At 48.7% G+C, this 17,473-nt stretch overlaps 1 protein-coding gene across 3 annotated transcripts in view; it reads right to left on the reverse strand.

The window, feature by feature from the left end:
* Positions 1–2,427: 2,427 nt before the first annotated feature.
* The window catches only part of LYN (LYN proto-oncogene, Src family tyrosine kinase), a 50,577-nt gene continuing 35,531 nt past the window's right edge, over positions 2,428–17,473 (reverse strand). For all 3 annotated transcript variants that reach the window (XM_054179419.1, XM_054179406.1, XM_054179413.1), the window contains exons 9-13: positions 15,933–16,115; positions 14,392–14,468; positions 8,951–9,104; positions 7,151–7,282; positions 2,428–3,054 (exon numbers count right to left, since the gene is read on the reverse strand). In XM_054179419.1, the coding sequence (XP_054035394.1) occupies positions 2,852–3,054; positions 7,151–7,282; positions 8,951–9,104; positions 14,392–14,468; positions 15,933–16,115 (749 nt within the window). In that variant the 3' untranslated portion in view covers positions 2,428–2,851. The remainder of the gene's footprint in view (positions 3,055–7,150; positions 7,283–8,950; positions 9,105–14,391; positions 14,469–15,932; positions 16,116–17,473) is intronic.

Consider the following 17,473-nt stretch of genomic DNA (forward strand, 5'->3'; position numbering starts at 1 on the left):
GGACCAAAGTGAGCAGACTGCTAAAAGAGGCAGCAAAATGAGGTCTTATCTGGCTCCTCGCTATATTTAAACCAACTTGGTTTTGTAAAGGAACTTGTTTTAATAGCTCACTTGAATTTCCACTGAGAGTGTGCATTGAAGTCTGAAAAATATCTCTTTTATAATAAATTTTCCCATTGCTAAGTTAAGCTCTGACTATTCCTTCTGTTTTAGAAGGGTGAGGAAAAAAATTGTAAAAGCAAGGTAAGATCATAAACCTAGATGCCAGATGATCATAGTGACTGACATAGGATGATCCTGAGTTGAAAGAATCATAGCCATGATTGTGTTTATCTAGTAGCTCAAGGAAGGAAGACTGGAAGGAAGACCAGAGCTGCTTGTAGCTCCTGTGAAAATCCCAAGCCTGTAAGTGCTGGAGGATTGCTTTAGAACAAGGCAGAACCTGTAAGTAAATGGGACTGCAGTCCCTGTAATGCTGTTCCTTATAGTAGAGGGAATCCAGTTGAGAGGAGAAATGTCACCCTCCCTGTGGTGACACTAGGTGGTGCACCCTTCCTGTGTGACACTGAGAACAGCCCTGCTCCAGTGTGACTGCTTGTGCCAGGTCTTTGGAGTTTGGGGTTGGACATGCAGTGCTCAGTAATCACCCTGCTGTGTCTTTTGCTAGGCTGGAGATGCAGTGCTGGTCTCCTGCCCTGAGATGTGCCTTTTTCTGCCTCCAGTAGCTCTCCAGGGTAGAGTTCCTAAAATATTATTCTAGTCCTGCTCAAACTATTCCAGCTATGAAAAATATCTTGGTGTAGTGGTACTAGACACTGAGTGTCGACCCCTTGAATAAGAAAGCTGTGCTGTACAAAGTGCTCTAGGAAGAGCAGTACTCAAGCAGAAGTTTAAAACCAATAAAACCATCAGAAGAGGCCAATGCTGGCAACTTCCTGTTAATACCATTGCAAACAATCCAGTGCTGCACCTTGGCAGCCTGGCACTTGTCTGAGACTGCATGTTAGCAGGTTTGTGAGACACTAAGCTCTTATTCCCCCCAGCAACTCCTGTTTCCATGTTCCTACTTCCCAGAGCTCTTTGGCTAGAGGCCATGATTTGAAAGACCAGGTTATGTATCATCTCAAACTGTTTATTTTTGACCTTAAAATGAAGCCTGTAGTGAAGTACTGACCAATTCCTAACTGGAGTGTTTTCCTAAGAGCTGCAGTGGACTGTCTTGCTGTTGCATTAAAGACTTTGGAGAAGCTGTTCTAAGGGACAGCTAAGCACTGACAGCTTCTCTTCCTGCCCTCCAGCCCAAAACACAACCCTGACAAAGATGCAGAAAGGTTGGTTTGGTTATCTTCAGCTTCTCAAAGCTCAGTAGGTGTAAGGAGAGCAGAATCTTGTTAGTGGTGATGAACAGATGCTCTGTCCAGCGTGGAACATCAGCCCTTTGTATCTCAAATTAGTAGCCTGCACCTTGCTTCAGAGTAAGTGTTTATTAAAATTAGAAATCACCATACAATAGAAACTATTTACACATGTAACTGAGAGGCTGCTCAAACTGCACAGTTTGAAGGAGGCCTTTGGGGAAGAAAAGCAATGGATATTCATGCTGCTGAACTTCAACTGCAGGCACACTGAAGCTTTCTCAAAAGGGTTTTAAGCTTCTGCAAAGTACCATTTGCCTAAATAAAATGGGAGGGGGGGTGCTGAAGGGTGGCAGAGATGGTTCTGGGTTTCAGCTGTAAGAACCAGTGCCACTTTGGGGAAAACCAGAAGTCATCTATGCTGTGGTTACATTGCAATTGCACCAGCTTGGCTGTTCTGGTGAATGACTTGGTAGAACAAAATGCAGAGCTTAGCCAACTGCCTTCATGAATGAGGTTTACATACTGAACAACACACACATAGTGTCCCTGCAATGTAACTTGCTGTCCACAAGTTTCTGATAGTGCTGGAGCTAGTTTTAGCTTTAGAACAGACTTGAGGTTAGTTGATTAAAGCAGCAAAATACAAGGAATGTTCTTGGATAATCACAGGGGATTCAAAGTTAATCTTAACATATTTTCACTGGTAAGCCTCAGCAACTGCAATGATTCACTTCCTTCAAAATCCTGTGCCTTCCCAGGGACTGCAGAGGATGGCCTTGGCCTGGTGGGAACCTGAAGGGTTGAGCATGGAGCAGGGTGTGCTGCCACATGTTCATATTGCACTTCTGCAGCTGTGATGGCTTTGGAGAGGAGCTCAAGTTTAGCATGAGTAATACAGCAGAAAACCAGACTCATCTTCAGTGTAAAGAACTTTATCCATAACCCTTCCTCAGAGGAGCCCAGGACACTGTTAGGAAGTCCTACCAGAGGTGACAGTACTCCAGACACCAATGTGAATTAACAAGGATATAAAAATAGTTTTCATGAAATGCTGGATTGAAGGAAAAAACCAACACCTTAAGAACATCAGCATGTTAAACCTGCAAGTTCTCCTTCATGACTTGTTCTTTTGCAGACAGCTGTTTGTGCATCTTCTTGCCCCTTCCACAAAGCTCTCCTTGTCATGTATTGCATGACTTGGATCCTGAGAAGGTGTTGCCACACTGCACCACGATCACTTTCCTTCCTTCTCCTGCCCCACCCCGAAAAGCCTGCTTGCCTTGGGGTGTTTCTGCAGCTGCAAAAGACAGAGCATTTAAGGAGAAGGTCAAGCTTTAGAGGAGCTGTTTTAACCAAATAAATCCATCCTTATTTTGCTGCAGAACTGCAGTGTTTCAGCTTCCACACTCAGTTCAGACCTCCAAACTCATGAAGTAATTGGCTCGAGCAGTCTGTCCCAATGAGCCACGGCAACAGAAAAAGTCTCCTTTGTTCTATGGCTGTTGTTGATACTGCCCTTCTGTGGCTGTGTAGAAGTCATCAAGCACACTCTGTAGATAATCAAACGTTGGCCTCTCTTCTGCCTTGTCTTTCCAGCAGGTTTTCATGATCTCATAAAGCTCGGCCGGACAGGCTTCCATGCGCGGCATCCGGTACCCGCGCTGAAGAGCGACCATCACGTCCGAATTGCTCATCCCTGCAGTGGCAGAAAGAAAGCTGTGCTGAAATGATCTCAGTTCCTACAGGAATGTTTCTCCAGCTGCTTCACTCGAAAGATCTTCACCCAGTAGTACAAGACTATTGCCAGCTAAAGGTAACTGTTAGTATGAGGTCAGTAAGCGAGGCCAGTGTGCACCAGAACCAAGAGACTCGCTCTGAAAATCTTAGGGGAAGATTTCTGTTTCCTCTCTGGAGTGCCTCGACCTCTTTAGAGCCAACTCCAACTGGACTGAGTGAGATCATAACTGTCATCTCCAGAGCCAGCTCCCTTCTGTTCTTCTGACCAGTTCTACCACCGTTTGTTCTGCTCCCAGTGGTGGGCAAAAGCCTGGGTTGGCATCAGCTGTTGTCTCTAGCTGCAGAGCTGCTAATCCTCCTGCTGTGGACCACATCCACACCGAGAGAGAGAGCAGCTGCGCTGTCTAACCACACTGCCTAGCAGAGTAACACCTTCAGATTTCCTTCTGCATCAGCTTGTGTGTAAGTGCTGCTGATTGCATGCTACTGGTCACGGCCACTCGTGATAGTGTTACTTGTAACTGGCAATTTCCCTTCCCTCCTTCCTCATCCTATTGTGCAAAACCATCTTGCCAGATGTGCTGAGCTTTGCTTTGATTCCCTGCTATGGTTTTCTTTCAGAAGGTAAGAACTGTAACTACCAGAAGTGTACCCTGAGCCTCATATGCTACCTATTGTTGTGTGAGAGAGGCCTGCCCTGGTCTCCATCCTCCTCATCTCCTTTTCCCCCCATCCCCTGGCCTGCCCCCTACCCCCCCACCCTTTTTTGTTTTTAAAGTCTGACAGATTGGTTCACAGAAGGATTTCAACACCTCCTCTCAGAAGGGTCAGCTCTGCCAGGGCCATAAAAAGACTCATCACTTCCTCCCCAGAAACCTTCCTTTTAGCTTGTCCCTTCCTCTGCAGGTCTTGCACAACCCAGCAGAGTAATTGTGTCAGGATTGCCTTCTCCAGGATGTGGACTCTGAGCTTTCTGCACTCCAGTGGCTGCTGTTTCTGCTGATGACTGGCCATGCAGGGAACACCAGTGCTTCAGCCAAGAGCTCTGCCACCCACAGTGAAGACATCCTCTTTTAAGAAAGGTGTTCCAGACCCCTCAGCCTACCTGCTCCACGTGGCACAGTTCTGCCCCAGGCTGTGGTTTCTCATGGGTTTCTCAGGCAACTCAGCCTCTGCTCCAGGACTTAAGTGACATTCACCAGTTCCCAGAGGTGTGCACTGAGAGGAGGCAGGATGGGTCCTGCCAGAGCAAGGTTGGCAGTGGAGAGGCAGAAGTACTTGGTGACTGACCACTAGTGCTGCAGCCCTTTGTACCTGTTATCTGACTGAGAGCTATGATTTAAGCCACTTGACAGGTAAGGACATATTTGAACAACAAGCAAATGACAACTGCACCCAGGATTACTTGGATTATTCAAGATGGCTACAGGACAGAGCTGACTTCAGGCCTTTTGGCTTTAACCTATCCTAGAAACAGTCAGCTCTAGACTCTGAGTCTGGATCAGAGTGCTTACTTTGGGCACATCTCTCTTCCGTTCCTCTTTGGAAGGAGCAGTGAAGTTTTCCTGAGCTAACACTGCAGATGTGTAGGGGGGGGGGCGGAAAAAGCTTTGTGGAAGGGCATGTTGTCAGAGTGAGGCATTCTAAGGCTGTGTAGAAGCAATGTATAATTCTATAAAGAGACTAAATAAACACAGAAAGTAAGCCAATAAAGCCTTTTATAGAGAGCAGTGCTCCAGCTGCTGCAGCTTGAAGTAGATTGTATATAATGTATGCAGTAGAACAGTGATTTGTGTTATGCAAGTCTTAGCTAACTCTCACTTGATGAGGACTTGGTGCTCCTGGATTTGGGGCTGAATGAGGCCTGCAGACAAACTGCCTGCTCAATACCCCTTCAAGCTCCCAAGAAACATGAACTTACCTGTGTCCCTAGTCCATAGTAAATGCATCAGGAACATATCTGCAGCTCTTTGGGGGTTTCATTAAAACAAAAAGGCTCACTTCTACCCCACACTACTGCTGACTAGCTAATTGTTAAACTAATACATTGACTTTTTCCCTTGAATTTGTCTCATCAAAATCACACCCTGATTGGTAAAAGAAATCTGTGCCACATGCATGTTTGTTACACTCAGACCCTCTTCAATGCCAGTAAAGGATGTGAGCTCTACCTCTTTGGTATGTCTGTTAAGTTATGCTCTGGTACCTGTTAAGCTTCCCACATGCAGACATATTTCCTTAAGGTAGAGCCTGGGCAAGGAGGTGAGCACAGAAAATGGCACAGCTGGAAGAGCAGCAGGCACAGCTGGAGTGCAGGTGTGGATGGTGCCAGTATCTTCCCTGCTCTATAACCACCAGAGTAGTTCTAGCCACCCAATTCACCTTCTTGGCCCAGAGAATCAGATACTTTTCTCATATTTCAGAGGCAGTTCCTCAAAGTACAGTCCCACTAATTGCTCAGAGTGTCTCAGGAAGAGCTCTGGGGATTTATAGAACAAAGACCCCAAAAGCTCCAAGTTATTTTGGCTGGAAAGGCTTCCTCCCACATTCTCCACCTGGATTTTCTTCACAGGTATGAACAGTTTGCCAGTTTCAACTCAAACTGTTTCCTAGGCAGCTTTCTACTGAGCTCTTGCTAGTTGCTGGGGCTAGTTAATAATTAAAGACAGCATTTTGAAGCATTCACATTGGAACTGAAACATTTAGTGTTTCTCTCCAGTGGCTGCTGCTTACAACCTCCCACCAGCTTGCTCTTGCTGTGCTGGATTCATTTGCCTAAACCTGTCCCCTCTCTTGCTGTAACTTGGTCACCCATTTCATTTGCTGTCCTGGTTCTTCACTATCCCCTTTCAGCCTTCACAGGCTCTGTCCATTTCTACTGCTGTTTAAAGCAGACAAAAGGGATCCCTTTTCCAGCTTCAATGCAAGCAATGCCTGCAAACCATTAAATTCTTCCACTCTACAGGCAAGAAACTTCTGCTTCTAATTGCTGCTTGACAAATGAATCCACAATGTACAGACTATTTATGGTGCTCATAAAAATGCTCCCATACATAAAACAATCTGCCCAGACTTCCCCTGGAAGAGATCTTTTCCCACAGCAGAACTGCTCTGATTTTGCTCTTGAAGTCTTTACCTCTGTTTTGCAGAGGTAAAGACAGCCCAGACCTAGCTGTAGGCTTAACTAGGGGATTGGGGCTTGTATTTCTGTTGTGAGGTTTGCTCAGGGAAAGGACAAGAGTCAAGGTATCACTGAGTGAGCTCAGTGCAGGCAGCTCTCTGAATACATGGGCATGGCCTAAGCCGAACCAACCAAGGCATCCTGGCTGTGGGAAGAACCATGCATTACTTGCCTCCTTACACTTCCAGGGTTGCAGCCTCCACAACTTCTCTGGACAACCTGTTCCAGTGCCTCACTACCCTCCTGGGGCCAGACTTTCTTCCTCATATCCAATCTAAATCCAATTTCTTCCATCTTGCAGCCATTCCTCTTTGTCTTGTCAATACATGCCTTTGTCAGAAGGTCCCTCTCCAGCTCTCCTCTAGCCCTTGCCATAGACTAGAAGGCTTTCAACCAGAATAGATCTCATCAAATCCAACCATCAGCCTAAGACCACTGTGGCTGTAAAACCATGTAATCATGTCTCTAGAGAAAAAGACTCCACAGCCTCTCTGGGAAGCCTGTTCCAGTGCTCTGTCATCCTTACCCTAAAGAAAGGGCTCTTCATCTTGAGGTGGAACCCCCCATGTTCCAGCTTGTACCTGTTGTTCCTTGTCCTATCACTGGGCACCACTGAGAAGAGCCTGGCACCTTCCTCCTGACACCCACCCCTTAGATATTGATAGACATTGATAAGATCCCCTCTCAGTCTTCTCCAGACTAAACAGGCCCCAGGTCTCTCAGCCTTCATAGGAGAGATGTTCAAGTCCCCCAGTCATCCTTATAGCTCTCCAACGGCCTCTCTCCAGCAGAGCCCTCTTTCCTTGCCTGTTTTCTCTGCTTTTTAACACCAAAGCATCAACACAGAGGTGCTGCTACAAACACTTGTCCTTACCTGGATAAGGAATCTTTCCATATGTGACAATTTCATACAGGAGAATCCCAAATGACCACACATCAGATTTAATAGTGAAAGATCCATAGTTGATTGCCTCTGGTGCTGTCCATTTAATAGGGAACTTGGCACCTGCAAAAGCAGCACACTCTCAGTCAAAGGCAAGTTGAAACACTCAGTACCAGGTCACTCAAAGCTCTTAACTGACTTGCCTATGATATCCTGAGATGAGCAAAGTGACCACCACCTCCTCTCCAAGAATAAGCAGCAGAGATGTACTGCAGGATGCCACACTGCATGCCCCGTGTCAGAGGTGCAAAGAAGATGCTGCAAGTACCACAGCAGCTTTGGGCTCAGGTGTGGTGAACTTCTGCTACACTTAGTCACCATTTTCCCTTCTGCCCAGGGTCAAGCAACAGTCTTACAATTCCCTCCACGTGGAGCTTCACCAGGCTTTCATTTGTCCTGCTTGAAAAGGAAGTCATTCTAGCTGCAACATGCAGAGTCACAGATTGCAGGGGGTTGGAAGGAGCCTCAAAGGTCATCTTCTCCAAGCCTCTGCAGGCAGCAGGGACATCTCCAACTAGATCGGGCTCCCCAGGACCACATCCAGTCTGATCTTGAGTGTCTGTCTCCAGGGACAGGGCCTAAACCACATCCCTGGGCAGCCTGTGCCAGTATTTCACCGCTCTCATAGTAAAGAACTTCCTCCTGATGTCCAACCTAAATCTGCCCTGCTCCAGTTTCAAACCATTGCCCTTCCTCCTATCACCCCAAGCCCTTCTAAACAGTCCCTCCCCAGCCTTCCTCTAGGTCCCCTGCGGACAGTGAAATGTAGCTCTAAGGTCTCCCTGCAGCACAGCCACATCAAAGCTACAGCTCCTAATGCAGCTTCTAAAGACCACAGGATGCCAGGCTGGAAGGGACCCCAGGGATAAGGAATTTAAAAAGGCCAAGAAGGGGGTGGGGAAAAAGGGTGGGGAAAAAAGAGTGGGGAAAAAAAGGGACAAGAAGGGAGCAGGGAAAAAGGGGCTCGGGGGGGGCAGGGGCAAAGGGTGAGGGAAAAAGGGCCAAGAAGGGAGCAGGGAAAAAGGGGCTCAGAGGAGGGGCAGGGGAAAAAGGGCAGGGGAAAAAGGGCCAAGAAGGGAGCAGGGAAAAAGGGGCTCAGAGGAGGGGCAGGGGAAAAAGGGCAGGGGAAAAAGGGCCAAGAAGGGAGCAGGGAAAAAGGGGCTCAGAGGAGGGGCAAGGGAAAAAGGGCGGAGGAAAAAGGGGCCTGGGGTGGAGGGCAGGGGAAAAGGATGTGGGGAAAAAAGGGCCAAGAAGGGAGCAGGGAAAAAGGGTGAGGGGAAAAAAGGGCCAAGAAGGGAGCAGGGAAAAAGGATGTGGGGAAAAAAGGGCCAAGAAGGGAGCAGGGGAAAAGGATGTGGGGAAAAAAGGGCCAAGAAGGGAGCAGGGAAAAAGGATGTGGGGAAAAAAGGGCCAAGAAGGGAGCAGGGGAAAAGGGAAGGAAAAAAAAGGGCCAAGAAGGGAGCAGGGAAAAGGGTGGGAGGAAAAAAGGGCCAAGAAGGGAGCAGGGAAAAAGTATGTGGGGAAAAAAGGGCCAAGAAGGGAGCAGGGGAAAAGGGTGGGGGAAAAGGGCCAAGAAGGGAGCAGGGGAAAAGGGTGGGGGAAAAGGGCCAAGAAGGGAGCAGGGAAAAAAGATGTGGGGAAAAAAGGGCCAAGAAGGGAGCAGGGAAAAAGGGCCAAGAGGTGGGGAGGGGAAAAGGGTGGGGGAAAAGGGCCAGGAAGGGGGGGCCTCACCTTCCCTGGCCGTGTATTCGTTGTCTTCGATGACTCTCGCCAGCCCAAAGTCAGCGATCTTGCACATCAGTAAGTCCGAAACCAGAACGTTTGCTGCTCTCAGATCTCGATGGATATAATTTTTTCTCTCTATGTAGGCCATGCCTTCTGCAATCTGCAAGCAAAGAAACCACTGGTTTGGTACTTCAGCACCGCACAATGCCAGCAGCAGGTCCCTGCCCCTCTCCTTTTTCAAGGCAGGGGCAAAGTCACAGCCCTACAGTCGTCACCGGCGGCTTGGGAACGTTTTTTAGGTGGAAGGAAGGAGAAGGTGATGATCATGGAAGACAGGAAAGGATGATTTAGCCTGGAGAAGAGGAGGCTCAGGGGAGATCTTATTGCTCTCTACAACTGCCTGAAGGGAGGCTGTAGACAGGTGAGGGTTGGTCTCTTCTCCCAGGCAACCAGCACCAGAGCAAGAGGACACAGTCTCAAGCTGTGCCAGGGGAGGTTTAGGCTGGATGTTAGGAAGTTCTTCACAGAGAGAGTTATTTGCCACTGGAATGGGCAGCCCAGGGAGGTGATGGAGTCACCATCCCTGGAGGTGTTCAAAGAGGGATTGATGTGGCACTTGAAGCCATGGTTTAGTTAGTCAGGAGGTGTTGGGTGACAGGTTGGACTTGATGATCTCTGAGGTCTTTTCCACCCTTATTGATTCTGTGATTACCATGGAAAACCCAGGGGTAAATCCAGCTGCAAAGCTAGGCTTACAGTAGCAGCTTGAAATGAATAGTTTAGGTGAGCAACAGCTGGCAGGATCAGAGAGATGCTCTAGAGGCATCTCCTGAAACAAAAAGTCTTAGAACATTCCTAATATTTTTACTTAGAGACATAGAATGGTCTGGGTTAGAAGGGACCTTAAAGATCATCCAGTTCCAACCCCTTGCCATGGGCAGGGACACCTCCCACCAGCCCAGGTTGCTCAAGGCCTCATCCAGCCTGGCTTTGGACACCTCCAGGGAGTGGACATCCACAACCTCCCTGGGCATCCTGTTCTAGTGCTGACCACCCTCACTGGAAAGAATTTCTTCCTAACCTGCAGTCTAAATCTCCCCTCTTCAAGCTTCAATCCAGTCCCTCCCATTCTACCCCTAGAAGCCCTTGCAAAAAGGGCTCTTCCCCTAATTATTAACAAGTTCCATTTCTAAATCCTACGAAGAATGGAAGGAATTAATGGGTTAAACAAGATACAGATTGCTCCTTTACAGCTTAATGGAGACCCAGTGCAGACAGAGCTAAAAACACACCCCAACAACAAAATCAACCAAAAAACCACCCCAAGGACTTTGTGTTTACCCAGAATGGGTCTGGACAATCAGGAAACAATTACTAAGGGAGGGCAAACAACTTTATTTTCTTCCACAACAACATGTTCCTACAGGAGGAGTGTTTGGCAACAGCCAGCTCTCAGATGCTATCATGAGTACACTGGATTTGCATTTCAGCAGCCCAAATGAATCTCCTGACAAACTGAAGATGATTCATGTCCTCAAAATAGGCACTGGGGATGAGTTTTGCAGGCTTTGTCCAGGCTACCTTGCTTTTTTCTTTCCCCCCCCACCCCCCAAAACAAAAACATTTTACTTTTCAGAAAAAGAGAAGCAACTGAAATAAGAGTTTTAAAACTCAGGGCAGTGAAACTGATGTGGAGATGGTGGATTCAGAGGAACTAGTTTAAAATAAAGCCAGTGCTTGTAAGCTGTCAGTTTTCCACTTCCTTGTGAGCTTGGTGATGGGCAAAGCCAGTGTGGTGGGCTGAAGTTTCCCCCCAACCAGCGTGGTCCAGCCTGTGCCACAGGTACTTCCCCAGGCTGGCTGTGGGTGGGTGGCAGCTCACTCCCAGCTGTGTGGTTTGGGGAGCACACAAGCTCTCAGACTTGCTGCCAAAGCAACAGCAAAAGCCCCTCTCCCAGTACCAGTCCCCAGCACACTCATACCCAGGCTCTTCCCACCTCAGCAGAAGCCCCAGGCACAGACTCCTTCACAGCACCAGAGGTGCTGGTTTGGGCCCTGCAGTAAGGCAGGCAGCAGCACCCAACCAAGCTTGAAGAAAGCATCACTTCTGCTTATCCATTTTCACAAGCCCCCCAGGGGTGCTGTGAAGGCACCCAGTGCCACCACTTACAACACAGAACCACATGCTTCTTGTTCCTCTTTTTCTCTTCAGGCAATGGAAAAACAGAGCCACTTGCCCTCCCACCTCCCACTGCAAACCTCTCACAAACTGACAAACTCTTCAGAGCAGAGCCTTGCATTGCCTGTTACCGGGCAAGGGGCTCCCAACTGAACCAGAAAGAACCTCTGCTGGTGAAGAGAGGGGACACCTGCAGCTCACAGGCTCTAGAAATCAGTAAGATGTTTTCTAAAGAAGGAAGCAGCTACTGGTAAATGGTTGCCACAGAGTCTTACTACAGATAGATAAGAGGCTTACAGACAAAACAGAAGTAATTGAGTAGGGGCTGCTCTGCCTCTCTCTCTTCCCCATGGGCCTCTCTCTTTACTCCTCATCCACTATTTAGGCTTGAGGAGGAATGAAAGGGAAGTTTTGGCTCTGAGGTCAGTGCTGAGATTGGACTTGGCAGGTAGGAGCAAAATGCAGCCAGGTTTACCAGAGTCACCAAAAACACATCAGCCATCACAAAGGATCGATTTCCCCCCCTGCTCCCTCGCACAGACCAAACATTTGGGTGAACTAGCTAGGGGACCAAGAACCACTTCAGAGAGACATTCATGGTGATATTCAGTTTCCATCCCAACCAAGCAAAATGGCCTTTCCAGTGGCTTTATTTCCTCCTGTTTGTGCCAGGCTCACTGAACTCACCATCTGACCAGTCATGGCTGAAGAATGTGCCATCAAACAATCCATTCTGCTTTCAACAAACACCAGCTACAGTTCCTGGAAATTCCAGGGCTGTGGTTCTGACTGCACTGAGCCAGAGAAATTCCAAGCAGCCACTTGGATGTGCAACTATCTGGGCATGCAAAATAGTCCCAGGTAGGAAAAGACTAATGGTCAAGGAAATCAGAATGGGAGGAGGGGAAACACAACTGGACAACTGAGTTCACACCTCTGGCCATGTTAAACCTCTGCTTGTGGGAAAAGGGGGGGGGGAAAGGAGGATTTTTTTTGATCAAGGGAATGTGTGCCAGAGCCCATGTGATAAATCTCTCTGCTAATTGTTGGGTTTTCATTGCCAAATGATGTGTTAAAGGTACAGAAATTCATGGGAACAAAAGAAAATGAAAGCCTTCCCCCCTCCTCTTTCAGTGCTCATTGGTACCTGTCAGCAGTGTTCAGCTACATGCAGCTACAGCTCAGGAACAGGCTAGGAAAGCTGGTTTGGGCTTCTGGAGTCGTGGCCTTGAAGAGAGGATTACTACCAAGAAGGGAGCAGTTTCCCTTCACCTTTCATGCCCTTCTGACTCACTTTTTCTCTTCAGGATCCATACTACAACTCTACACGTGATCCCAGGGACTGCTGAACAAAGGCAGCTTGGGAATTGCCTCTGCATGGCTGCTGCCTGCCAGGCAAGTGGAGCTGGTCCGCTGTGCCAGGGTGGGGATGCTGCCCTGAGGCTCCAGCCACCAACAGGACATCCTGGCTGCATTCCCTCCTGTCCTGGGGGAGAGTGGCCTCAGAACCATAGAAGTGTTTCAGCTGGAAAAGACCTCTAAGATCATGGAGTCCAACTATCAGCCCAGCACCACCATGGCCATTAAATCACATCCCCAGGTGCCATGGCCAGGAGTTTCTTGAACACCTCCAGGGATGGGGACACTTCCAGGGACAGTGACTCCACCACCTCCCTGGGCAGCACATGGCCAATCTCTCTTTCTGTGAAGAATTTTCTTCCTAACACCCAGCCTAAACTACAAAATTGGTTTAGAATCATAGAACAAGGGACCTCAAGGATCATCCAGTTCCAACCCCCCTGCCATGGGCAGGGACCCCTCACACTAGATCAGGTTGCTCACAGCCACATCCAGCCTCACCTTAAAAACTTCCAGGGATGAGGGTTCCACCACCTCCCTGGGCAAACCATTCCAGTGTCTCACCACCCTCATGGGGAAGAATTTCTTCCTAACATCCAATCTGACTCTACCCATTTCTAGTTTTTTTCTGTTCCCCCCAGTCCTACCATTACCTGACACCCCAGAAGTCCCTCACCTGCCCCATTTTGCTGCTTTTTCCCCTCAAAACCTGGGCTCTGTTGGAGTCTCCTCCCACCCCAGGTGTGGCCACTTTGCCCTCCCCACCCACTCCCCTATTTAATCCCCCCAGGAAGGGCAGCAGCCCCAAGCTGAGCCCATCTGGGCTGAGGATCCTCCTCTCATCACTTGTGAGTGCTCATGGTGTGCACTGGGTGATGGTGGTGGTGACAACAAAGGCCGGGGGGCCTGCTGGCCCCCCGGTTGTTAGGGCAATGATTGATGACTGCTCCAATATCCTCCACGGGTGCTGGCTGGGGCTCCTCACTGGCGCTGAGCCGTTTGAGGCCAGGTTGGATGAGGACTTTTGCAGCTGAGTCTAGCTGAGAGGTGTCCCTGCCCACGACAGGGAGGACAAAGCAGATGATCTCTGAGGTCCCTTCCAATCTAAGCCATTCTGTGATTTCAGGTCCCTCCCTAAAAGCAGCCTGCAAGTTTGAGAGGTTCGAGGCAGACATTTGTTATCAGTCCAGACAAGATTGTCTTTGGTCTGGGACTAGCCAAACCCAGATTCCTTTCAATAACCTCCAGACAAATGATAAAACAAAATACCCTTCTTGACCACAGAGCTTTCAAAATGAGAATTCATCTTCACACAACTGTTTCATAGAATTGTTAGGGTTGGAAGGGACCTCAAGGACCATCTAATTCCAAGCCCCCTGCCATGGGCAGGGACACATCACACTACATCAGGTTGCTCACAGCCACATCCAGCCTGGCCTTGAAAATCTCCAGGGATGAGGCTTCCACCACCTCCCTGGGCAACCTGTGCCAGTGTCTCTGAAGAGGGTATATGAGGGAACTGAAAACCCTCAAGGAACAGCCACAGCTTAATCTTCAAGTGATACAGGAGTGCAACATCAGCTCTCATCCTAGAGGCAAAGGCAGGAAAGGCTGCACAAACAAACTCCTCTTGCTCTGCTCAAGTAGGTATGCAGTCAAAGCAGCCCCACGGGGCAGGGGGGGAACCCCAAAGGATTATTAAAGTAAAATATATAATCATGCACTGGAATGTTAGAGTGGGTCATTAAAAATGGAGGAAACCTGGAAAGGACTATGGCAAAAGTGCTGTGCAAATCTCCCCAGTGCCAAGTGAGAGTTAAAAACCCAGCCCAAACCCTTAGGATAAGGTTGCCCAGCAAGTTCCAGACCATAAACCCCCTGAACCTGGAGCATCTTCCTGCAAATTTACCTGAGCAGAGAAGTCAATTAGCTTGGGAAGCAGCAGTTTACTTCCTTCATCACTCTTCAGGAAATCCAGCAAACTTCCTGTGATGACAGAGAGAGGTTAGCTTAGTGCAGTTACTGGCAAGACAAAGGTCAAGTGAGGTCCTGCTTGCTCTGGACCACAATACTTCCCCCTCCCTCCCCCCCACCCCCAGTGAAGTGTTTTGCTGTATTTTCAATTTGGCTAGAGGAAGGCAGTCTCTTTACACCACCACATTTCACACCAGTAACACCCAGTCCAGAAGGCAGGCACCTAAGTTTTGCCATTTTCCTGGCTGTAGACAAAAACTCCCACCAGCCCTCAGCACCTGTGTGAGGGGAGCTGAGTTTGCTAAGTACCTGTTCTGTCAGGAAAGCTGCCTCAGAGAATCACACAGATCATGGAATCATATAAGCACAGGGTTGGAAAAGACCTCCAAGGTCATGGAGTGTTGCTCTAACACTGCCAAGCCCACCACTAAGCCATGTCCCTAACAGCCATCTACACCTTTTGTTTTTAGCACTTCCAGGGCCAGTGACTCCCCCACTTCCTTGGGTAGCCTCTTCCAATGCTGGAGCACTCTTTCAGGGAAGAAATTTTAACTAGCACCCAACATAAATCTCCCCCAGTGCAACCTGAGGCCATTTCCTCCCAGTCTTGTTAGCTGGGAGAAGAGCCTGACCTCCACCTGGCTCCAACCTCCTGGCAGGGAGTTGTGGAGAGCCATAAGGTCTCCCCTTAGCCTCCTCTTCTCCAGATGAAACCACCAGGCTGAACAACTCCACTTCCCTCAGCTGCTCCTGTGTAACTTGTGCTCTAGAGCCTTTACCAGCTTTGGTGCCCTCTTTGTACTTGCCCTTCCCAGGTCATAAAGAATAAGCAGCTCAACACTTGCTTATGAAGTTAACAGCAGAGTTGCTTGGAAAGAGAATGAAAGCAGAGCAAACCCAGCAAACCTAAGACAATCTGAGAAGGAAACCTCACTTGCTTGGTGAGGTAATCCTCTACTCAAGGTTCTCCTTTCCTAGCAGATGCTCTACTGGAAGTTCTCCTTTTCTAGTAGATGCTCTGCTGAAGGTTCTCCTTTCCTGGCAGTGCAGCCACTCGCTGCTCACTGCCTTACACACATCTCTATCAACTCAAGGGCCAGATAAAGCTGTTCCTAAGGTTTGATTTAACTGCCTTGCTAGGAAGCCAGACCCACGAGTTAGGTAGGGAGGCCAAAAGGAACCAGAGCTCTTTGTGGGGGTGGGGTGGTTATGTTTTGCATCTGAAGCAGTGAAAGGAAATGCTAAAGCCCAGTTTATTTCACAGATGCAACAAAGAATCAGCAATTTAGAGGCTCAGACCTCCTCCAGGACAGCTGCTCCTTCACTTTAGAGCAGAGCATTCCAAAGAATAACACTAAACCACCACCACCCCCCACCCAGCTTTATTTTATGCCTTCCTTTTGCAAGAACAATTGACTGCTCTAGGAGAAGCAGAAGAGTTTGCTGAAGCAGGCCTTGCCAATGCAATGCTCTCACCTTTTGCCATGAATTCTGTTATGATATAAATAGGTTCTTCTTTGGTGACTACAGCATAAAGCCTGACCAGCTTGTCGTGCTGGAGGGTCTTCATGAGGTTGGCTTCCTCCAGGAAGGCTTGCACAGACATTGTCCCAGGCTTCAGAGTCTTCACTGCCACCTTTGTGCTGTTATGGTAGTAACCTGGAAGGAGGGAATATGATCAGGGCACTTGAAGTCACCCAGTGCCACCCAGAGCCCTGAGTAGTAGGGATTTGGAAAGCAGGTGAGGTTGGATTCCGGCAACAGCTCAGAGCTGGAGAGCAAATGCCAGACGCAGCACAAATATTTAGCCTGCAATTCCTTGCTCTTTGGCAACTGATAGAAGCCTGCAGTGAAAATGAAGCCAAGCCTTATTTTGAGACATCAGTTATCTGGGGGGGGGGGGGAAGAACCCCAATAAAACCCACCTAAAAACAAAAGGCAAGCAAACTATCTGACTGCAAACCAAGTTCCCATCTGCAAGCAGCCCAGAAAACATTCAAACAGGGAAGAGATGGTTTTAATGGATGACAGCAGAAACTGTCTCAGGCTAGCCAAGTCTGGGGACTGCTCTCAAGGATCCTGGAGCATCTTTAACTGCCGCAATTACAACCGTTTCACGCATGCCAGCCTCATGCCTGGCATCCTTTGTGTGACCCTCAGAGCTCAGCACAGGGCATTACAGGGAAGTGCAATCAAATGAGGATTCTCATGACCCACAAAGATAAGCTGCCAGGGCTCCAACCCCCCAGTGCCCAGAGCAAGATTTCAAGGCTGATAGCTCCTTACCACCCAGCCTGTGCCAGGAGGGGAAGAGGCTGTGGCTGTTTCATGTCTCTGCTTAACAAACTTTGCAAGGCAACATTCTCATTGTGCAAACAGCAGCTAGCAGCACAGTGCTCAATTCTTCTCTGCTGCAGCATTTTTTTTTCCCCCCAAAGATAAAATAAATATTAAAGTAGTATTTAAAAAAGCTAGGGCAGCAAGTTCTGCTCCCAAAGGTCCTCTTGTGGAGTCATTTGATTGGGAAAAGGGGGGGGGGGGGGCAGGGGGAGGGGAGAGGGGGCCAGGGTGGGAGGAGAAGGGGAGAGGGGGCAAGGGAGGGAGGAGAAGGGGAGAGGGGGGCGGTGGGGGGCAAGGGAGGGAGGAGAAGGGGAGAGGGGGCAATATAAGTGCAACTCTTGTTCCCTGTCATACCCATTTCAACATTGCAAGCTCCTTCTCAGAACAGGGTGACACTGTCCTGACTCAGTGAAACAGCCTCCTTTCCTTAGTCAGCAGCCATCCAGACAGCATGACCACAATGGAGCTCCCCTCTACACTGGAGCCCACGATTTCCCTACACTATTTATCCTCCTAATGCAGGGAATCGGTGGCTAAGCAAGGAGCTGATTTTCAGATCTCTTTGCTTTAAGCACTCCACCTCCTATCACCTTCCTTCTGAAGAAGGATCACCCCCTGAGAGAAGTCACTCTATCTGTCACAAAATGTTATCTGCATGGCTATGAAATGCATTTTCC

Source organism: Dryobates pubescens, chromosome 3 (assembly GCF_014839835.1).
Source record: "Dryobates pubescens isolate bDryPub1 chromosome 3, bDryPub1.pri, whole genome shotgun sequence".
NCBI lineage: Eukaryota > Metazoa > Chordata > Aves > Piciformes > Picidae > Dryobates > Dryobates pubescens.